The sequence below is a fragment of the Dendrobium catenatum genome, unplaced genomic scaffold (assembly GCF_001605985.2).
Source record: "Dendrobium catenatum unplaced genomic scaffold, ASM160598v2 fragScaff_scaffold_1056, whole genome shotgun sequence".
Classification (NCBI taxonomy): Eukaryota; Viridiplantae; Streptophyta; class Magnoliopsida; order Asparagales; family Orchidaceae; genus Dendrobium; species Dendrobium catenatum.
Window position 1 is genome coordinate 3,839,118 of NW_021319518.1, and position 24,176 is coordinate 3,863,293.

General features: G+C 35.4%; 2 protein-coding genes and 1 long non-coding RNA gene across 4 annotated transcripts in view; 2 read left to right on the forward strand and 1 right to left on the reverse strand.

Annotated features, from left to right (window-relative positions):
- Nucleotides 1–5,519: 5,519 nt before the first annotated feature.
- LOC110108753 (aspartic proteinase-like protein 1) lies at nt 5,520–15,936 on the forward strand (the record flags this gene model as incomplete). Its single annotated transcript, XM_020839518.2, is given in 9 exon segments — nt 5,520–5,655; nt 9,924–10,156; nt 10,261–10,488; nt 11,252–11,390; nt 11,459–11,529; nt 11,662–11,761; nt 13,120–13,186; nt 13,305–13,376; nt 15,625–15,936. Coding segments are annotated over 9 exon segments (1,279 nt in total), but the record flags the coding sequence as incomplete, so codon positions are not given.
- A 3,507-nt stretch (nt 15,937–19,443) lies between these two features.
- LOC114580480 overlaps nt 19,444–24,176 on the reverse strand; it is a 10,127-nt gene continuing 5,394 nt past the window's right edge. Inside the window, exon 2 of the long non-coding RNA XR_003701901.1 lies at nt 19,444–19,697. This is a non-coding gene — a long non-coding RNA (uncharacterized LOC114580480). The remainder of the gene's footprint in view (nt 19,698–24,176) is intronic.
- LOC110108824 (heavy metal-associated isoprenylated plant protein 20-like) lies at nt 20,482–22,934 on the forward strand. 2 transcript variants are annotated; one of them, XM_020839644.2, is made up of 3 exons: nt 20,738–21,219; nt 21,287–21,430; nt 21,640–22,934. In XM_020839644.2, the coding sequence occupies exons 2-3, from the start codon at nt 21,289–21,291 to the stop codon at nt 21,936–21,938; spliced, it is 441 nt and encodes a 146-aa protein (XP_020695303.1). In that variant the 5' UTR covers nt 20,738–21,219; nt 21,287–21,288; the 3' UTR covers nt 21,939–22,934. The 2 variants fall into 2 exon arrangements, with proteins under 2 accessions (XP_020695304.1, XP_020695303.1); XM_020839645.2 differs by having other exon boundaries at nt 20,482–21,430.

Consider the following 24,176-nt stretch of genomic DNA (forward strand, 5'->3'; position numbering starts at 1 on the left):
AGTTTAGTAGCTCATTAATATCCAAAAAGGTACCTCATTAAGAAGAATTACTTTTGGAGTGGCCTTGTCCCTTCCCCTTCCCCTTTCTTCTTGTCTCTTGGGAAACCGTGGCTTGTATTTATTGGGGACTGAATTCTATGCTTTAAATTCATAATGAGGTTGCTGATTTTTGTGCTTTACCTCTTGGGAGCCCGGCCAGCCTCTGTTTTTCCGTGCTTGGATGTTTTCCCGAGACTGTGTTGCTTTGAATTCTGGTGGGCTGCTTGCTTTCCGAGATTTTGACTCCTTGGTTCCGTGAATTACCTTTGATTCCCGTAACTATTCCTTCAGGATTTATGCTGGGCTATTTTCCGAAGTGGCATTTGGAAATCTATGAAAAAATGAAGCTTGGGATGTTGTGAACATTAACTAAGGTGGCTTTTGGCATTCCTCTACTTTGCCTATAAATAAGAGATGATGTTTTAAAGGAAGACAGTTGATATTTGTGAGCATATTTGCTATTAACCTGCGGGTTTATTCGGAAATCCTTCGGGCTCTTTCCACCCTTCTTTTCTCATCCCCTCCGGAAATCCTACGGGCTCTTTCCAACCTTTCTTCTCGGGCTTCTAACCTCTTTCGTCTCTCCGCAAGTTCCACTCCATCTGTATCCTTCTTCTCAACAGTGAAACAACTTTAGGGTGTCGTGTCTTGGTTGATTTGGAAACATTTGGACAGTCTTGCAGTGGTGGACCATCGGTTTGCTAGTCTTATGCACTTCTCTTATTTAATCTACTATTCGATGCATGTGAGGAACCCGCTCTGACGGTTGTCTGAGGATAGCTTTAGTTTTTAATTTTCTTTATTTCCTTAAAAAATCTCCTAGTATTTCTTGTCGTGTTTGTCAAGTTTTAGTTGTTCATCTTTATTTTAATAAAGTTTGTTTTAAGTTCTATCCATCGCGTCTGTTTCTTTATTGTGTCTACATCAGTGAATCACAATATCACATTTCTCAAGTTATTGATTCCCAAATCACATGTTGGAGTCATCAACTCACACATAGGTTCATAGTTATATATTATGTTTTGCCATACATGACAAATATAATCTTGATGCTTTTTACAAGATTGTCCAAAACTAAGAGCCATGTAATCAACACATCATGAACTAAGTTACACTTCAATGTGTTTGTTCAGAGGATACATGTTCAAGGCAATAAATAGATGAAATGATACAATAATAAGGACAACATCAAGCCTTTATCCACTTCATGGGGTTGGCTACATGAATCATTTTTCTCTAGTGTCCTACTAACAGTCAAATCCTCATTTAAATCTGATAAAAAGTAATTTCTAATACTTTTTAATCAAGTTTTTTAATATAAATCTACCTTTCTTAACATAGGCAACATCTAATACATTTACTCTCCTAACCGGGCTATCGGAAGGCTGAAGTTTTATGTGACCAAACCATCCAAACCGACTCTCTCTAATCTTATCTGTTGTTGGAGTTGCTCCAACCTCTTCACTTATATACTTGTTTCAAATCTCTAAGGCCATCTTCAACTGAAAAACTCATTTGCCACTCCAAAATGCAGTAAAAGCCCAAAATGCAAAACTCATCTTCAAGAGAACTCAATTTCTTAACACAAAAAAATAATATTCTCTGTATATTCTTTATGATATTTTTTTATATTTATTTTTATATATTTATCACTTTTTTGAATTAGCCCTACTTACAATTTTACCTAATTATTTAAAATGAAGAATATAATTTAAATAAATTAATTACATAAAAAATATATTAAATAAAAAAATAAGTTCTATGGTTCTTCATTTTAAAAATATATTAACAAAATTTTAAAATTATTAAATTACATTGAAAATATATTAAAATACAAAATTATAATATATATATATATATACAAAAAATAATAATTACATAAATAATATCTTAAATTTAATCATTTTAAAATTCTTTTCTGATTTAAAAAAAAAGCATTCGTGAACAGTGCAATGCCAATATTGGTGGCGTCGCACTGTTCACGATTATATGATTTGTGCATTTTAGCGTTCGGGTCGAGAAGCTTGCGAACAACAAACCATTGTTTGCAGTTTGGTTGGAGATTGTCTAAGTGTAAAGCCACTCACCTGCTGAGCATCCTCATCTCTGCAACACTTAATTTTATGTTTTTCTTTTAATGACCAATATTTTGTATCATAAAGTATTTTAGGTCTCATCACCATTTTATAAAATTTTCACTTAAGTTTGAGGATACTTTTCTATCACACAAAAGGTCAAATGCATTTCTACACTTCAACCATTCAACTTAAATTATATTAATAATATTCTCATATATTGCACCATCACTTTGAACAATAGAACAGAGATATCTAAAACATGCATTCCATTGATCTTGCTTCATTTGATTTTTTTTAATGATTTTCTTGTGAACTATGGTCTTTTTGTTAATGCTTTGCTATTATTAAGGGTACAATATTAGTCAAAACTTGAAACTTGCTTGAAATTTGCTAAATTTTTTAGTAGATTTAAAATCTACTCAAGTCAAGTCACGAGCCAATTTTTCGGGAAAGAAAAATATTATTTAGAATTTGTGCCTAAGGGGTTTCACTGGAATACGATTCAAATGAACTTGAATTGTATATTGTTAATATGAAATATATATGAATACACAAACACTCTTATGTAAATGCATTTCTCTACTTAAAAAAATGCAATTCTCTATTATTTTTAAAGATTTTTTTAATATATATTTTCTTTAATAATTAATATATCGTTTGTTCTATTTAATTTCAAATCATTTTGAGTTTCATTGAATTATAATAACAGGTCTTGCTAGAAGAAGAAAAATGATAAAGACTGTAATGTGTCGATGATGAGACTTTTAATAAGTGAGCTTTTTCTTGGAGTTTTGAATTTGGAGAGAATTTTCTATATTATGAAAACATAGAGTAGAAGTGTTATTGCTTTTAGATATTTATTTGTGAACTCCAGCCTTTCATTGAAAGTTCAATATTATTAACGGTGACAATATTAGTCAAAAAACTCAAAACTTTAAGAAAGTTTGAATCTCACTCAAATATTTAGTCAATTCTAAATCCACTCAAATCATTTCAAGTCAATTTAGGAGCCAACATTCTTGAAAAAATATTTGAGCAAACTTTGAGTCTAACGGGGCTCACTGGATATGATTATAATCACTTTACCTATATATTATTATATATCAACAAAATATACATACAGTCACCCTCACATAGCTAATTCTTTGGCATTTTTAGATTTTTTTAAATATTTATTTCTATTTAAAATTGAACGTTTTTTTAAGAAATATAATATAATAGTATATTTTATGGGTTATTTAATTTCAAATCATTTCAAGTTTGATCGAATTTAAATTAGAGTGACAAATATCATTTAAATTATACATCAATAATTTTGAGTCACATCGATCAAATTTTGAGGCTGCTTAGAATCGATTCATTTCTAAATCACAAATTGAGTTTGAGTACTTTTTTTATTTCAATCCAAAAATGAAAATTTTGACTTCGAACCGAGCTTGAATTGCTTGAACTTGATTCGATTACATCACTCTATTGTGCATTTATAGTTTCGCTTTCTGAAATGCAACCGTTGACAGTTTTATATGCCAACAATGTGCTGCCTTTATGTGATTATTGTTTGAAATTATTAAGTTGGAATAGAAGCCTTTTTGCATTTAGTGAGAGGGTAAGTCCAGAGTTTAACCATATGTTTTTTATAAGGTATTTGACAGTGTTTTGCTTTATTTTTGTATGGTTTTGTTACCATATACTCTTCGTTGGCCTTTTTGTATAAGGTTTGATTTTTTAGAGGATTCCCTTACTAGGGTAGTAGTTCCCGCTGACAAATTTTAGGAAAGGAGATTGTCTTCATGGTTAAAGGTGACATCATGAAGTCTCTTTGATGCTGTGTGACATCAATTATACTCTTGTACTATACCTAGGCAATATCTGAAAATCATGTACATACAACACAATTTCTATTAAATATATATTTTAATAAAATTTGTTCAATAGGTACTTATTAGTTCACTAGGTTTCATATAATGCAGAGGTCTTTCTTGTATGGATGCTTCCTTTATATTGAAGTTCCCTATTGCATGTAGGTTCTTTGACCAAACAAATAATCATTTTTCTCTACTTAAGCTTCTTTTGAGATGATTTTTTTATTGCTTCTTAAAGCAGCTTTCTAATACAAAAATTAAAAATTTTATATTAAAAAGCTGCTTAAAGAAGCAATAAAAAAGCCGTCCCAAACAAAGCCTTAATCTACTTATCTCTCATATCTGCTCTTAAATAAAATTACAATATATCTTTCGTGCTAACATTCAACCAAAGCAATGCTAGATTAGCTACCGTTGCATTATTATATCTTAAGACTCATTGCTTCTTCAAAAACAATCAATTCCTCACATTTGATAGCCAGCTTTTTATTGCCTAGTTGCCAACATTTTTCTTGCAAATATTTGAAGTTGAAGGTTTGATAAACTTGGGCCAGGGCTCATACACTTCGTTTTGTAATACTTTGTTGTGCTCATGCTGTATTAGTCTAGTCTTGGCTAATCCTGAAGAGAGGAGCATGTGCTCAAAAGTTTATTCTTTATAGTCATAGAAGCTATGGAGGGGATGCACTCATAGGGTGGTAAGCATTATGTTTTTTTCCACACAAATCAAAATTATGGATAGCATCTGTGTGAAAAGCAAGACATAGACAACATATTAGCAAACGAAGCTTTCGTTTGGATGTAGAGGAAAAGAAGGCTATGCTTAAAAATTAACATATGTTTGCACTGTTTGGTTTAACGTAGTTTATAGAGGAAAGTTTACCGGATGCCTTGGGATTTGAACTTTTTTTTTTTTTTTTAAATTTATGTTTGCATGGCGCCTATTGTGCGAGAAATTATTTTGTGCGGACGCCGGACGTTTCGGAGACCAATCAGAAAGCGTCATGTCACCCGGTAAACAACGGTACCGAGCACCGGTTCCGAGCAAAAAAGTGACGTGGCGCATTCTGGTTGGTCTCCGGAGGCGTCCGAGGTTCGCACTGAATAATTTTTCCTATTTTGCAGATTAAAGTACTCAATCATTGAACATTATTTGTATACCTGATAATTGATACATTCTATTGAATGAACTATTTTCTCTATACTTTGTTTTAATTTTTATATTTTGATACACTTTGTTTTACCTTTTGCCCTTGCATGCAATATAATCCTTTGCTATTTTGTTGTTGGTTTTTTTTTTGTTTTGTTTTTTTTTTGTATCTTTTATTTTAGAACTACTTCAAATAAGAATTTGATTAGCGGAGAGATTGTCAGGATCATGATCTTGCTTTTACAACTGAGATATAGTCTCAACTTTTTTTTTTCTTGACTAGACATTATTTTGAAATATTTTTTATTCTCAATAATTCTGTCAGTTGTTACATAACTGTCTCATACGATCTTAAAGTCAAACATGCTGTATTATTTATTCTGTTGGCAGGTTACATTACACATGGGTTGATGTTGGCACTCCAAATGTTTCATTCCTGGTGGCATTGGATGCTGGGAGTGATTTGTTCTGGGTTCCCTGTGATTGCATAAAATGTGCTCCCCTGTCTGGCTATCATGGTAGTTTGGTAGGCTTTATGTTTGTGTTATGATTAAATATAATCTGTTTTATTTCCTTATATAAAGTTGATATATTGATTTTTTTATTATGCTTTCATTTCATTACCTTTTTTTTCTTCATTTAGGTTTTTTTTTACTGAAATGCAGTTTGATGAACTAAAAGTTGACTTCTTATCTTAAATTGATTATCCTTCTCTTTGAATAATATGGTGAAAAATAAGAGGAAGAATGCATCATGGGAAAAAAATAGTATGCATAATATATTTAGCAATCAACAGGCGCAACAGCTTGAATATTTAGCAAAGTTTGCTGATGATCTTCAAACTTTTTTTGAATCATCATCATTAGCTTTATCCAATTATTCAAGATTGGACTTATGATTTCTTATGTGGTTCCTTCTGTGCGAATAAGCAGAGAAATTTCCTATTATACAAAAAATTCTACACGGGTAGGCTTGTGGCAACCTTTATAAGTTAACTAGTTTTAGCTTTTCCTTTTAAAAGATGAAATAGATTTGATGATGGTGTATAGCCTGCAAACGGCATTTCTCAAGGAACATGTTTTATATTCTATAAACCATCCTTCTGGGAACAAATATTTTGTGAAGCTATATTATGACAAGCAAATTGTAATTCCACATAAGCGTAGGCATTTAATACGAAATCAGCTAAATTCACTAGTTGCGCATGTAATAAAGGTAAAAAATAATAACGGTAGATTTTTACAGCTTTTTGGTCATGTATGTTTGCAAGTTTATGATACCGTGCTTTCGGGGAAAGATACTCATTCAGCAACCTGCAACTAAATGAAACTATAGTTAGCTTATTAGGTCCCAAATTTCCAAGCAATTTGAGCTTGCTGACAACACCAAAGAAGAAAGATTTGGAGGAAGAAGATGAATAGTAAAAGGGTTTTTTTATTAAAATTTAGATATAAACTTTTCACTGCAACACCACCCAACTTTATACAACTTGCTTTGCTCCATAAAGTTTTCACATCAAGACACATGGACAACTCAAACTAACTTCCTGAAAAATGACTTTTATTTCCCCTACTAAATTTCTCTCTCTCTCCCTGAGATCCATGGGGAAGTGTTTGGGCCATGTCAATGGACGCCTTGCCCTTATCTTTATTCATTTTTTTGTCGCCTTACCACATCAAAGGATGCCTTGCTTTGGCTTTTGTCTATCACTCCTCACCATCACGAGTCATTAGAGTTCTATCAACTCTCTTCCTTTTTGAGAAATACCTTGCCTCCTCCCAAACTCGTCTTTCATCCTTCCATTCATCCTATGCAAGCACGGCTCTGATCAGTCTACCTCAAGCCCAAGCAAATCTTCAAATTATCAACCACTCCTAAAATGTCCCTTACACCATCTAACTACACTTAGGCAGTTAAACATCAAAGTTAGTGAGAAGCAATGTCCACCGAATTCCTTGCACTTCAAAAATAAGGAACCTGGTCTCTCATTCTAGCTCCACAAAATGAACCCATACTCGGTTGTAGCTGGACCTATAAACATAAACTCAAACCTGACAGACATATTGATAGGTACAAAGCCCGCCTAGTTGCTCAAGGCTTCAAGTAGAAGTATGACATCAATTATAAGAAAACTTTCAGTCCAGTAGTCAAGATGCCCACCATATGCATCTTACTCACTATTGCACTACAACGACATTGGTCCATCCTACAACTAGACGTCTCCAATGCATTTCTACATGGCAAACTTCATGAGGATGTTTATATGAGACAACCTCCTGGTTTCATTGGTTCTCAATTTCTAAACTACGTTAGTAAGCTTCACAAGGCAATTTATGGCGTCAAGTAGGCTCTACGACAGTGGTTCAACAAGCTCACAACATTTCTATTAGACTTTGGCTTCAGCTTCAGTAAATCAGATCCTTGCCTGCTAATGTATTCAACCAATAATACTCAAATGTACTTATTTATGTAGATGATTTTCTCCTCATCGGCAACAATCACCAGCTCATGCAACAACTCCTGTCCAAATTACAATCAACTTTCTCTCTTAAATAGGTCGGCACGGTCGCCATGTTCCTAGGAATTCAGGTATGCAAGACAAATGAGGCTTATTTTTTCATCAGACTCACTACGCCAGGGATCTGCTGCAAACTTCAGGCTTTGCTAACTGCAAACCCGCCCTAACGCCGATGTCTCTCAAATCATCTCATGGGGCACTCTCGGATCAACACTTCAACGATACACATTTACATCGCAAACTTGCATGTTCACTACAATATCTGACCATTACCAGACCCGACATCGCATTTGCCACAAACTACATTTGTCAACACATGCACAATGCTACCAATAAAGATCATCAGTCGTGCATACGATTACTCAGACACATAAATGGTACACAACACTATGACCTTCCCCTTGTTCACAACGATCTCTCCCTTCATACCTAGTCGATGCAGATTGGGCACTGATTCCTCTGACAGGAAATCCATTACTGGCTTTTGCACTTTCCTTGGACAAAACTTAGTATCCCGACGCATTAAAACCAACCCACTGTTGCCAAATCTTCTACATAAGCTGAATACCGTGCTTTATCCTTAGCAACCACTGACGTTATTTGGCTTAGACACCTCGTAGCTGTTTTCCACGCCGTACCACCGGCAACCACCCAAATCTTTTGCGATAACACCTCAGCAATGGCGCTCGCACACAATCCAATATTTCATGTCAGGACAAAACACATCGAGATTGACTACTACTTCATCAATCAACACATCAAGACCAATGCAATTGAAATTCTTCACATCAACTCGATTGATTAACCTGCAGACATGCTGACGAAGCCCCTATCAATCACTCGCTTTCAAACTCTACGCAACAAATTAACAATTCAACCTCTGGCTTATTAATTTGAGGGGGGCTGTTAGCACACTCGGATCATCAATAGAAACGCTACATGATTACACATTGTGGACCACATGTGCAAGCAACACTACCCACTGTCACCACTACATTCCCTCTGTATGCACAGTCTGTCATCAACGTCTTCCTGATACACTCTAACAGCTTGTACTTCACTTATCTATATAAACTACTATGTAATACCTGATTTTATACATATATACACAATGTGAGCTACAGTTCTATAGAAAATTCTTTGCGCTTCTTCTCCTATCTCTATGCAACTCCTATGCATAAATCTTCTCAACAACTAATTAGAACTAAACAACACTATGGAAAGAGATTGTTAATGTATTTGTTGATGCATCTTCATCTAAGTTGATCTCCCTTTCTTGGGTATGGTGATTGGATGCTTAATAGCTTTATATTGAAGATGTTAGTTCCGTGTGAAATTTGTTTATGTTGATCAATCTGATTGTACTGTGGCCTCGTACCTTAAGAAGTCATTTTCTTGTGCTCGTTGGGGGGGTGGGGGTTTTACCCCCTGCTTGGGTTTGAGTGCAACGGCGTTGTGTTCCCGGCACTGATCGATAGAAAGTAGAGCATCACAACACCCTAGATTCGACGCAATACCGCTGTGTGACGCCTCAGAGCTGTGTGTTTGAGCGTCGTAGCATCATCATACAGAGGCTTGAGCGTCGCAGCGCTTCGAGGCGGATTGGACAATTATCTTTTTCATTTTTCTCAAAAGTTGCGTCTCTTGGTGGTTTAATACTTGGCTTTCTCTTATATTTTTGGTATTGTAGAGTCTCCTAATTTTCATAGTGGATTTGTTGTTGTGGTATGGCTCTGTGATTTTTTTCGCCTAATTTGTCTTTTTCCACATTAAATTCTAGTGTACTTTACTTTCCGCTGCTTTTACTTCATTGTTTGTTTCTCTTGCGATGTTTTGCTCCTCATCCGCAACAGGAGAGTCATTTAAATTCAAGTTATCAGATTTCTACGCCATCTTATGTACTTTGTTTTGGTCCTATTATTATGTAGTTAAGTAGCTCAAAATTATACTGAAATTGAATTTCTTCTGATATCATCTTCTTGTAATGCGTTTAACATCATGGTAATACACTAGAAAAAGAATGTCATTTTTTCATATGCAGCTATACTGACGTGGTTCTTGGAAAGGCACATAAGCATCATCATTGCATATCTTTGCTCAAGAATATTAGTAATTGGAATAGAAAATGCCAAGATGAATCACTTTATTCCAATTAGATTACTTTTATAAACAAAGATCAGGAGGCTGTTCTGCTGAAATTTAACTGTTCTTTCAGCACTTATTTCCAATGATTGATTGGCAGGTGCTCCCTGGTATTTGGGGCATTTATTATGCAGGAAAAAGAGCTTGGAATGTATAATCCAGATGAATCCAAGACGAGCAAGCATCTTTCCTGTAGTCATGAGCTATGTACTTTGGGTGGTAGTTGCAGTAGCTCAAAGCAACCTTGTCCTTACACTGTCAACTACTATTCAGAAAATACATCTACTTCTGGCTTGCTGGTAGAGGATACCATCTACCTGGCAAAAACTGACGATCACTCATCAATAAAAGCCCCTGTGATTTTAGGGTGAGTTGTCGCATTGTGGATTTGACTTGCAAAGAACAGTTATGATGATGCCTCCTGTTGAATCAACGGTTGTTTTTTTCACTTTTTTCCCCTCTTAAAACCAGGTGTGGCAGAAAGCAAAGTGGTGGTTATTTAGATGGTATAGCTCCTGATGGCCTTCTTGGATTGGGATTTGGTGAAATTTCTGTTCCTAGCATCTTGGCAAAGGCTGGATTTGTGAGAAATTCTTTCTCCATGTGCTTCAGAGGTGATGACTCTGGTAGAATATTTTTTGGTGATCAAGGAGTTTCCACTCAGCATTCAACTCCATTTGTGGCATTGGATGGAAAATAGTAAGTTCCCAGTAAAATGGTCCCATGGAGTTTAAGTTCAAATTAGTTTGTCATATGCATTAGCTTCGTTTTTTGGTTTTATAAATTCTAATAAATTTCCACCCTTGGATTGTGAAGTTCTATTCATTTTCTAGATCTTTTTGCTTGCTACTAGGGCAGGATTGTTGACTTTTAAAATTTTTTGTCCGAGATAGTTTCATTTTGCACATTATATTCTCCAATTAATGCACTAAGCTCAAAAAAAAAAAAAAATCTACTGGAAATAGTATGAGTATTCAGGAATATTTTCGAATAAAGATTCTCATTTTTTTAATGCTCATGATAAGAAATAAATGGGCAGTGGAGTATTGACTTCCCTAATGCGTCTTCTTTTATGTTTTGAATTTTCTGTCTTCATATATATGTCAATTTATTACTTCATAGTTAATATGTTATTCTTTAATATATTATTTGAGTATTATCTAAAAAATCACTTTAAATCTTTATTTTCACTTTATGCAATTTTTGGATTTTGAGGCTTACACCTCAAATCCCCTTGAGACTTATGCCTCGCCTCACGAAAGAAAAATGCCTCAATATCCAATTGCACAATTTTAAACTTGACCCTGGATAGTTCTTTTCATTTTGCGAGAATGCCTAGTTAGTAATGTCATTACTCATTAGTTTGTAATTCCAGATTTCCAGGATACTTGCAATTGTCTGTAGGCTAACTTCCATTTATGAAGTTTTACAGTACTTTTACAATAATCTTTTTTTGGCTTAGTGTTACTTACATTATCGGAGTGGAGAAATTTTGTGTTGGATCTTGGTGTTTTGGGAAAACCAGCTTTCAAGCACTAGTTGACAGTGGATCCTCTTTCACATTTCTACCTGAAGAAGTATACAGGAAGGTTACTTTGGAGGTATTCATTTTCTGCCACCTTCTCTGCGTTTCTGTTTCTCTGAAAGTTAATGTCTGTTCTGAAACCAGTTTGACAGGCAAATTAATGCTTCAAGGTTAGATTATGATGGTTCACCATGGGAATACTGCTACAGTGCCAAGTTAGTCCCACACTGATCAGCCATTGTGTTATTGTTTAACTAGTGGCAAAAAGGCATCTATAGGATATGTTGGGGTTGCTGCTTATAATGATAATTTCTTAATTTTTTGGTTTTTGCTGCTTATGAAAACAGTGCACTTGAGGCGCCTCAGGTTCCATCTATAACGTTAACTTTTTCGGTGAATGAGAGTTTCGAAGTTATCAATCCTATATTCTCAATTTATGACAAAGAGGTATGTAAAATAGTCATCTTATTGAACTGAGCTGCGTTGATGCAATTAATTATAGTTTGCATTCTTATGCTGAAAATTGTGAATCTGCATTTATCCCAAACTAAATGATTCAGTGATTGCCTTGGCCTTGCTCTTATGCTGAAAATTGTGAATCTGCATTTATCCCAAACCAAATGATTCAGTGATTGCCTTGGCCTTGCTCCAGTGGTCTAATATCGTGCCATCTTCTGATTTGCTTTAGCTTAGGTTACTCTGATTGCTTAAATTGCCTGATTAATTAAATGGCCTGATTGATTAACCATATTGGTAGCCACCAAATTGCGTATTTTGTTCTATACAATGTGCTTATTTTACTGGAAAATCTCGCTAATTGTCTATTGGTTTCTTATGAGCTATACTTGTATGATAATAATGCGTTCCTTTCCTAGAAAATCCTCCCAGAATATCTGCTGATAAAAGAAAAGGTTTCTTTTTTGCTTTTATATGTCATATTCTGATAGGAAACACTTGAAGATCTCAAGTGAAACCTAACAATCTCGACAAAAAACAGCGAAAAATCTTCACAAATACAATGGAAAATCAGAGAAAAACAAGAATTTTATTGCAAGAACACAAACTAATGGAAGAAGATACAAGATACAATTGATCCTTTAGTCGAGAGGAGAATCTATCTCTCCCAAATCTCTAGACGCCGCTAGAGCCCAAAACCTAAACCTAAGAGTTCTCAAATTCAGCCCAAATTCAAGATGAAACCCTAACGCTTACAAGAGAAACTATTTAAAGCAAAGAAGATTACAAAATCCCTAAACAACCCCCAATTCAAATTTTCCCTCCAAAAGTAATATTTAATTGAGTTTTTTTCAAAGTAATATTTAATTGAGTTGTTTCCTCCCAAAACAATATTTAATTGAGTCCTCTAATTCAAATTGGACTGGTCTAACATATTCCTATTTGTAAACCATATATGTTTATATTTTAGAAGAGCTATATTTTACCTGAAATGATCTTTTTGTTTTTATTAGATTTATATGAGAATTTGACTCTTAACCAGACATAATGAAGAAAAAGGATTCATTTAGCCGACCCCATATAGTGGGATAAAGACTTGATGATATTGTTATTATTGTTGTATACAGTTCTTGCCTAATACTTGTTAACTAAGTGACCAGGCCCTAAGTTCTCTTCAGCCTTGTTCTATACCTCTTGTAGCATTAAAATTTGTCCTATATTATGGATTTAAAAGTTTTTCTATGTATTCCGAAGCATCCATATCTCTACCTGGGAAGGTTTTTTCCTGAAATAATTGCTTAGAGCAGCTTTCAAGTGCTGATCAATGATAAAAATCATGCTTGTTATAGGAACATGATCTAGCTGGATTTTGTATAGCTCTGCAATCATCAGCTGAAAGTATAGGAACAATTGGCCGTGAGCATCCTTAATTTTGGGAACTATTTGCAGATTTTGTCTTCTCGTATTTTAAGCTCTTTTAACGTTTATTTTATCTCTCTTACGTTTTGTTGGCTGCATTGACTAAACTGTGCAGAAAATTTTATGACGGGATATCATATGGTCTTTGACAGAGAAAACTTGAAGTTAGGATGGTCGCGTTCAGATTGTAAGATAATCTCCTTTTATCTTTCTTTTCCTTATGGGATTTTTTGTTGGTTTAATTGAATGGTTATACAGTTGCCTACATTCTGCCTTACATCTCAATTAACTATGAACGCTTTTACGGATTCATCTGAGTTGGTTTGAAAATTACGGTCATATTTGATTCATCAAAGTTGATTTGAGTTGAGCCATCAAATTTTGGAATTTGTTGATTCTATCATTACCAAAATTGATTTAGAGTCTACTAAAAAATGTTCTCTCTCTCTCTCTCTCTACACACACATTATACATTCACATTCAGTCGCATTGAGCACATTTCAGTTGACTCAAACTATATTTGAGCGAGTTCTGTCAACTTAAATGAACCCCAAATCTATTTCTAGCTGAAAGAGAAGTTATAAATCACGTTGACTGGTCAAAATTTAAAAGATTTTTGAGAGATTTTTGTTTACATATGATAATTCACCAAAAAATGTCTTGATCGTGCATGAATCTCAGAGGAACTGCAGTCGGCATACTTATAGCCGCATTGAGTAGCTAGGCAAGATGAATCCAACGAGCCCAAGATAGATGAATTCCCACATCATTGAGACACTTAAACATTTGAAAAATGCTATATGATCGAGGGATCAATAAGGGCCGTTCGATGGAGCACTCAAAATCTGTCACAGTTCTCCATATTTATGAGGCATGCCACTCTTAAGAATCTATAAATAAACCCTCACTCTCTACTTTAAAGGAGACCTTTGCTATAGATTGGAGAGAGCTCTGAGACTTCAAGAGCTCCAATGCAAGGTAACCTCCGTCTTTGGACCACCGCCCGATCACCTATTGTAGTTGAACTTCCAGTTGGGTGCCGACAGCTGCCGGACTTCCGCCCGATCATCGTTGGACCACCGCTCGGCCGCCGGCTGCTATAGGACTACAAACTGCCCGTTGACCGCCGCTGGACATCGGCCCAACCGTTGCTGTGCCACTGCCCAGCCGCCGTCTATCGACGGACTTCCACCCGGCCACCGATCATCGTTGAATTTCTGACCATCATCATCGGACCACTGCCTGGTCATCGACTGTCGCCGAACTTCCAACTGGCCGTCGACCGCTGCTTGACTTCTGCTTGACCATCAACAGACCACCGTCGAACTATCCCTTATCCACCTACTGCCGTCGGACTTCCACTCGACCGATGACTGTCGCCAAACTTTCACTCGACCATCATCGACCGCCAACTGCCGACTACCATCCCTGAAACCACCGTCGCTCGCTGATTGTGGTCCCTCTAACCACTGTCGCCCGCTGACTATAGACTTCTGTCGCCCGCTAATTATGATCCGTCCAACCACCGTCGCTTGCCAACTCAGTCCCTTCGTCCACCGTCGCTCACCGACTATGATCCATCTGACCTCCACGCTCCCTCCAACTACCGTCGTCTGCTAACTACGGTCCCTCTGACCACCGTTGCCCGCCGACTACGGTCCGTCCGACCACCGCTGCTTACCAAATATGATCACTCCGACCACTGTCGCCTGCCGACTATGGTCCTTCCGACCACTGTCGTATGCTATCTACACTCCCTTCAATCTCTATTGCTCAAATATAGCCCTACCAATCAAGTGAATAGGCCAACGTTCTCTTGAGAATGACTCCCTTATCATTGGATTCTTCCAACCTCATTATATAATGTGCTCTATATGATACATAGAGCCAATGCCTTCTCTCTGCCGAAGAACACTATTTGTAATCGACTACAAACGCTAGTGAAATCATTTTAACTGGGTCAGACCCCATTGTTTCTCCCTTTTTAGAACTTTCCCAAAAAATCTTAGTATCTCTTATAACTCTCGCACCTGATTCTCTTTATCTGTTTGTGTGCTAAATCTTCATACAAAACTATGACGTCAAACTCCAATCTCTCTACCGCCACAAATTTTCCACGATGCAACATAAAATTTCAACAGCCTATTTGGCAGACATCGTGCTGGTTGCAGCGAGCGACATAGGCTAAGATTCCCCATCATGAAATGTCAACTCCCTCTTTTCTACCATCATTTTAAAAACAACTTGGCGGTGCAACTTCTAATACTTATGAACAAAATAACCATCAGAACAGATGGCTCGGGCAATGATGTACTGGCACTTCTAACATGATTGTTTGTTTATACGTTTTTCTTCCAATCAACTTTAACTGAATGAATCTTAAATTTATATACGAAGATTCCCTTATCAAATCTTTTTGCCATTGCAATGAATAGGCCATAATCTTGACAACAGCACAACGATTCCTCTTACTTCACCACCACACAGCACTACAGATTCTCCACTGCCAACAAACCAGCAGCAAAGCTCCCCTAATGGCCGAGAGGTAACGCCGGCCATCGCCGGAAGGGCGCCCAGCACCACTTCTGCAGCCTCACCTCAGGAACCCCTCTGGTTTTGTTCCTTATTTCTTTTTTTGTCTCAGTTTTTCTTATCTTTAGTTGTTTGAATGTTTAACATTAATATATATTGATATGTGCATATTCATAGTCTATGTAAATTTTATATCATTAAGCAGGCTTGCCTTTTTTCCAGTGTTTTGGATTGTTGGGTCTATGCTCTAGGGGTTATTTGATTCTATAATAATATTATTTTATTTAAAAATTATTTTCATATTTTTTTTTTAGATTGAAAGATAAATGGGATGAACTCTTCAATAAAAATCACAGATACTAAAAAAAATGTTTTAATAAACAGTAAGAAAGTCATTTTAAACTAAACTTTATATATAGGCTTTGTTTTTTTTTTTTTGTTTCATTTGGGACGATTTTATTACAGTTTTTTTAAATAAATTTTATTAAAAAAGTTCTAGTTCAATAAATTTTTATATTAAAAATTTGATTTAAAAATAATGAGAAAATTATTCCAAGCTAACATCTGGTTGATGTTTGTAGTTCTTTAATCTTATATTTAAGCATTCCATTATAACTTTGGGGGGATATTATTATAATAACTTGCTAGTTAAATTAATCTTATACTTGAGCTTCATCCACTACTTTCTAAAACGGCTTTTTAGTATAAAAATTTTTATATTAAAAAGCTGATTTAAAAAGCAATAAAAAGACTATCCTAATGAAGCCTAAAAGAATTAACGGTTTTCTTTTCTTTGTCAACATTAATCTTTTTTTCTCGACCACTAAAGTTTTCGGCATGTTTTGTCCTCTCGTTTCATCTTAGATAGGACCAAACTTTTGCTACGCCGAATTTTTTTTGAACATTTAGACTAATAAGACACTCACACACACATCATATATACAAGATTTGAATTCAAAATCTCTTAGTCGATATTCAAAACTCTCAATTAATAGATCAAAACGAGCTACATCACATAAAGCTTTGTAGCATCTGACCTACTTCAATAATTATTCAGTTGTCATGTGATTCAACCTCCTTCTCTCAGCCATTAAGAAAGGCATATTATCTCTTTTTCTTTACACAAAAGAAGAGGGCGGGTGTTCTATCCTTTCTGCTTTTCTGCACGATTTAATTCATGGAATAAGGCACAGTTATATGGTTCCTCCCGTCTAGAATTTGTTTTCTTTTGTTGAATGGAAAAATAGTATATTAGAATCTTGTATTCTTCAGTCTTCAATTAAATGAAGAGGAGCTCTCTAAGAGAGATTTTTTATATGAAAAATCTAAAGAGAAAACTCATGAAACTTAGGGTCTGTTTGGGATGGCTTCAACTTTTTATAAAGATGATTATAAGCCGCTATGGAGAAAATTGAAAGCTGCTATAGAAAAAAACTTTCTAACAATTTTTTTTTTTTGAAACAATGAAAAATTAGTGAAAAAAATAAGAAAAATGTGGTTATGATCTAAAAACCAAAATAGTAAGAAGATAAATGTTAGATGACTTTCTTTTAGTAATGATTGCAATTACTATGATTTTATTTGGGATGATTTTCTTAATGCTTCTTAAACTAAATTTTTAGTATAAAAATTTTAATTTTTGTATTAAAAAACTGCTTTAAGAATCAATAAAAAAAACTATTTCAAGCAAAACCTATATTATTTATAGGAATATTTAGCTTCAAATTTTACAAAAAAAAAAAAAATTAAGACTTCATTTAAGATAGTTTTTTAGTTAAAAAAATTTTTGAATTAAAAAATTTTTATACTAAAAAGTTGCTTTTAAAATAATAAAAAAAAAAAAATCTCAAATAAAGCCTAAATGTTACCTAAAAAACTGTGATAGGCATTAAAAAAAAAAAAAATGGCAATCAAATCAAAGCAAAAAGGGTGTGGACAAAATGTTCTCTTACCATTAGCAGAGATTCTTTCTTTTAGTCTTTGGAATCTTCTTCTAGTGTATATCACATATTTAGAAAGTTCTCAACCAAAGCCCTATTGGTACAGATAGAAATTCGCAGCAGATATTTTTCAATGCATAAGTTACCCAAATGAAATTAGGACTCTTCTACCTTTTGATAAAAAAATTCCTTGCTTATAGTTTAAGTAAAATGGTCAATTGGTTCATTGCTTTCTGACCAAGAAATATATGATCAAACATAAGATCAACGAACCTTAATACTTAGCAACACCAACAAAAACATCAAGCCTTTATCCCACTACGTGGGATCGGCTACATGAATCCTTTTTCTCCATTGTGTCCAATTAAAAATCAAATTCTCGTTTAAATCTAATAAAGAAAGGTCATTCCTAATATTTTCTAACCAAGTCTTTTTAGGTCTACCCCTACCTTTCTTAACATAAGTCAAATCTAATACCTCTACTCTCCTAACTGGGTCATCGGAAGGCCGCCGTTTTATGTGACCAAATCATCTAAGGCGACTCTCTCTAATTTTATCTTCTACTGGAGCTACTCCAACCTTTTCACGTATATGATCATTTCGTATCCTATCTCTAAGGGCAAAGCCACTCATCCACTTAAGCATCCTCATCTCTGCAACACTTAACTTAGTATTATGCTTCTCTTTTAATGGCCAACATTCGGCACCATAAAGCATTGCAGGCCTCACTACCATCTTATAGAATTTTCCCTTAAGTTTGAGGGGTACATTTTCTTCACATAACAAGCCCGATGCATTCCTCCACTTCAACCATCCAACTTAAAAATTCTGCTGATAATATCCCCATCTATTTCACCATCACTCTGAACAATAGATCCAAGATATCTAAAAACATTAATACTTAGCAAAAGAACAAAAAAGTTTGAAGACTAACCTACATCAAATGAATTATATAATTCAAGTGTCAGGTATTATAAAAAAGTTTGCTCATAACAAAATAGATTATAATAAAAATGAAAATATTAATATAAATATAAGATAACATTAGAAAAAAATGAAATACAAAAACATCATGAATCCTTCTCCATTATGGGATCGATCTGCTACATGAATCATTTTTTCAATTGTATTATATTAAGAGTCAAATTCTCATTTAAATCTAATAAAGAAAGTTCATTTCTAATACTTTCTTAGTCTTTTTAGGTCTAACTCTACCTTTCTTAACATAGATCAGTTTTAATAAATCTACTCTCCTACCCGGTTCATCGAAAGGCCAATGTTTTATGTGAAGAAACCATTTATGACGACTCTCTCTAATCTTATCTGTCACTAGAGCTACTCCAACCTTTTCACATATATACTTATTTCGTATTCTATTTCTAAGAGTAAAGCCGCTCATCCACACAAGCATCCTCATCTCTGCAACACTTAGGCTTCATTTGAGACAGCTTTCTTACTACTTATGAAAACAATTTTTTAGTGTAAAAATATAGGCATAAATATAAATTAAGAATTGGCTATAATTAAGGGGTTTTTCCACCAAATTCAAATAAATGGGAGCCGTTACCTCCCTATGATGAAAGAAATCAGATTGTAATGAGAATTCAGAACTACAGATGAAGGAAAGAATTCAGAGTTTATGACTTGTTTGATGTTGACAGATTAATCATTTAATCCTATGATTAGGCTGTGTTCCAGTTTGACAATCTCACCTCCAATCAAACCTCCAATCAAAGGCCAATTCATCATCATTATCTAAGACTTAGGAGTTTCATTTTACAATGAGATAATTGTTTTTCTTGATAAGGAGAATAATATAAGAATCTTTACAAAGAATTCGTTATAAAATTTCGTAAAATTAGATGATGATGTAGCAGGTTTTCTTTTTGAAACCTGGCTACAGGTTCCATGTTTCCGGACCATATGAGACCCATTGCCTTCGGATATGGGAAGTCTCTTTCACTGTTTGTTTTCTGTAAGGAGTTCATCAAAGCCGAAATGAATTCCCCCGACCAAAGGCATTTGATATGAAATCCCTAAAGTAAAAATAGCTAAACTCATAAATATCGAGGCATCTTTTGGTGTAATGGTTGGAATTTTCGTAAGAAACTCCGCAGTTAAGCGTGTTCATCTCGGAGCAATTCTGTGATGGGTGACATACTGAAAAGATCCACCAACAGAACAAAACCACGAAACTCTTAGACTAAAACGGGCAATATCTCAATAGTTAAGAATTTGAACGGTTACATTTGGGTTCTCCACCCCCGTACATAATAAGTTGGGGTTTCCAAGAAAATAAATCAATCGTAACATATATTAATGTGAAAGAAACAAACATAAAGATGCTCAAGGTGTCAAGTTTCGGAAAGTACCTTCTCAAAGAATGACTTCCATTAAATTCTAATGAACTTACAGTACTGCTTAAGTGCAATGCCCTGTTAAGGAAATAAAGAAATGTCTTAAACACCACAATTAGCTAATTTGATTGGACTCAATATTTTATATAAATTCTCCTAATGATGAAACATTCATATAAAAGAAAAATGAAAGTTTATGCAAACAAAGCTTGTAAAGGAAAAACATGATATTTCGAGACTAAGGCTACGTTTGGGATGACTTTCTTACTGTTTTATAAAATAATTTTTTAGTACAAAAATTAAAAATTTTATTCTAAAGAGCGGCTTTAAGAAGCAGTAAAAAAACCATCCCAAATGAATCCTAAATTGATCATATATAAATAATCAGGAGATTATTTTGGAGTTTATCCAAATTTGTTGACATAGAAAAGAGTCACATACTGATATAAGTTGCCGTATTGATAATTAACATGGATGAGTTAAATAATTCTAAATCTTGCTTCAGTTTGGTCACAGGATAATACAAACTTGATAAGAGTGAACCTAATTCAGAATCAGAGATAAGATATAAAGGTACAAGAGAATGTCCGTATGAACAGTTATACTGCTTTAAGTTTAATACTAATTGAAATAGTAAAATGTACATCGCTAGCAATCTTTCAGGAATACTGTTACAGTCACCAAAGAAATACGCAGAGAATCAAATTGGGATTTACTTTTTTTTTGTGTGCGTGAATTTCTTTGAGTAGTGAGGCTTTACCGGGCAATAACTGCATTTCACTAATTTTTAAGTCTTTTCTCTCTCTCTCTCTCTCTCTCCCACTTTCTGAAAGTTGAAGCTTTGAGAATCAAGAGTGTAGCTTTTTTCCTTGGGGGGTTGGCTTGTGCTTTGGAAAGGCTATATAAAGGGACTATAGGCCGATCAAAGTTTGCAGACTTGCAATAAGGAAAGAGAGAACAAAAGGAGGAAAGCTATTCTGAAGGAAGCCTCTTGCTGCTCGCAAAACTTGAGCCCCTCTTAAAATTCCCTCCCACAATTCTATTCACCCTTAACAGATACTTGGATCTTTTACGTTTTTTAATCACCTTTTCTTTTTCTCCATCAAAATCACGCTAACTCAAGCTGAAGGCTTGGCCATTTTCTACAAGGCCTTCCAAGCTAAAAAGAACAGCACCTTGCTTCCTTCCTTGCTATAGCCAGGTTCATATTGCTTCTGATCTTTCTTCTCTCTATCTGCTACTTATTAAATACTTAAGCTTCTCTGCAGTCATGGGGTATCTATCAAGCCTTCTTCCATGTGGCTACAGTCACAAGAAGAGGAAGAAGTCATTCCAGACTGTTGAACTTAAAGTCAGGATGGACTGTGATGGTTGTGAGCATAAAGTGAAGAAATGCCTCTCCTACATGAAAGGCATGCCTTGAGACCTCTCTCTCTCTCTCTCTCTCTCTCTCTCTCACCGAAATGCAGAGTTCTTGACTAACTTTTTTTCCCGTTATCTTCACTAATAGGACACAATGGAGAAAAATGATTCATGTAGCCGACCCCACGTAGTGGGATAAAGGCTTGATGTTGTTGTTGTTGTTTATCTTCACTAATGTAGGCATGTCATATTGTTGCAGGAGTTCGCACGGTGGAGATCAACAGGAAGATAAATAAGGTTACCGTAACTGGTTATGTTGAGCCAAACAGGGTTGTGAAGAGGGTTCAGTCCACTGGGAAGAAAGCAGAGATATGGCCTTATGTTCCTTATAACTTGGTCACGAATCCATACGTGACCGGGACCTATGATAAGAAGGCTCCTGCTGGGTATGTGAGAAAAGGTGAGGCTACCCAAGTTCCAAGCCTAGCAATCAGAGAGGAGGACAAGTTCACCAATTTATTCAGTGATGATAACCCGAATGCTTGCTCCATCATGTGAGAGGGACCTTAAAAGTCTTGAGAGAGGGTGGAACTAAAAGAATCAGGGGTTAATTCCATGTCAAAGAAGAATGTTTCTTTTCATGGCATCTATGTAATAGGAGGAATAGGTTCAGGCCATAGTTGCATGAGAGAGTATGGATATAATTGTCAATTTACCTTAGAATCGGTGAACTTTTCCTGGTATTTACCTTAGAGTTATATAAACACTGGTTTATTTTTCACATAGCTACAATGGAATTTTGATCCGCAACATCTAGGGGTTTATGATTCCTAATATAACTACAGATATGATAAATGAAAGTCATGTAAATCTCAATTGAAATTCACAATTCAAAAGGCTGCCAATTAAAATAAGCAGTTGTCATCTTTTCTTGGAAACCAGAAATATGATAAATTCATTATAATATAACGATTGACTAAATCACAAAAAATCAGCGGGGAATTCAAAAACACTAAAAACCACAATGTCAATGGAATTGACACCACAATTGGAAAAATAGATTGGCTAAAAATCAATCATGCTAGTAAAACAATATCAAATTAGGTAGGGAAAAAAAAAAGAAAGCATTTCACCAAATATAGAAATTCACGCATCTTCTGATTCAAGTAGGTAACTATTAGGAAAGAATTGAATAAATTGAAAGAATTTGGCTGAAATTTGAAATTTCAACAAGATGAAAGCAGAAATTGAGAGAAATTATCTGGCAAAACACTAGAGAACTTGTGATGAGGACATCAGATTTCGACACGTGTACCATCGCCGGAGACGCAGATCGACAGCTACGATCCAGAGCCTTTATTTCTGATTTATTTGTATTTTATTTATATTTGTATTTCTATTTTCTTAGTTTGCCCCTGTGGGCATTGAGTCACTTATGTAGCCCTGAGGGCATTTGTGTCATTTTAGTTTTATTTTTTTTTACCATGACCTATTTAAAGGAGGCCTCATGCAATGTATGAGCTAATGTTGATGAATGAAATTTCTCTTTTGATCTCTTTGTGAGTTTGTGAACTTTCCATGATCTCTTTGTGAGTTCTTGAGGAAGTGGCGCTTGTGGATCTCTTTGTGAGTTTTATTGGAGGTGGTGCTCGAGCTTTGTAGATCCGGATTTTTCTTTTCCCAAAATCCAATTTATTTCTTCTCTACCAAACCAAAATCCCTCCCTCCCAAATTTTCCCCACCGGCCCCCATAAGTCCACCGCCGGCCATCCCAGGCCGATCCCGCCACGGAGCCTCCCTGGTCGGCTATCATCCCGCCAGCTCCAGCAGCCGAATCCAAGCCACCAACCTTGCCGCCGGCCCCTTGGATCCTCCCTCTTGTTTTGAATTTCAAATCTCTCTTGATTAACTCACTTTTCTAATTAGTTTCTCTTCAATTAAGAAAGTCAATTAAGATGATTAAAGCCTATTTCGAAATTCAAATTTGTTTCCCTCTCATATTAAACCTATTTGGGAAGTTACTTAAAATATAATCAAATCTGAAATTAAAATTCAAATTTGATTACGTTTTAATTACTTAACCTTGGGTCCCACTTACTTAACTCCTAAGCTTCTCTTCCCAACCCTATATGTCCGGCCCCTTTAATGGGCTTTCTTCTCTCCCAAATTAAATTAAAAGCTCTGCCAATTCAGCCCCAAATCCCTCCCCAGTGTCGCCGGTAACTCTTAATTAATTGCATGCTCCCCAAGAGCTTGTTAGACAGGTCCATCTGGTCCTCACGGAACCGGTAGTTCGCGAAATATCACGAGATCTCCGCCTCCTGCGGAGATCGGGCGGGCCGACCGCTCATGAGGAGCATTTTAGGAAGCTTTTTTGAGGGTTTTGAGAGGAAAATTTGAATGTAGGGACTGTTTAGGGATTTCCTTTTGATTTGTATGGATTAAATAGTTGATTTTCCTAGGGTTTGATCATCTTGAATTTGACAGAAATTTGAGATCTCTTAGATTTAGGTTTCTTTGGGCTCTAGCGGCGTCTAGAGATTTGGGAGAGATCGATCATCCTCTCGAATTGAGGATTAATTGTATCTTGCTGTTTTTATTCATCTACTAGTGAAATACAAGCTTTCCTTTGAGTTTTCTCTCAAATTTTCCCGGACAAGTGCTGTTTTTCTGCTGTAAACAGCAGATTTCTGCTGTTTTCCTGTTGTGGACAGCCATTTGGCCGCTGTTTGTTTACCGATTTTGGTTAGGTTACTTGCGAACTCAAGTATTTCCTATCAAATTGGTATCAGAGCA

What these genes read in the sequence shown, in the direction of transcription:
- LOC110108824 (XM_020839645.2), top strand. Translation starts at nt 21,289, where the DNA reads ATGGGGTATCTATCAAGCCTTCTTCCATGTGGCTACAGTCACAAGAAG. An exon ending in ATGCCTCTCCTACATGAAAG is followed by an intron (nt 21,431 to 21,639) that starts GCATGCCTTGAG and finishes ATATTGTTGCAG; the next exon opens with GAGTTCGCACGGTGGAGATC.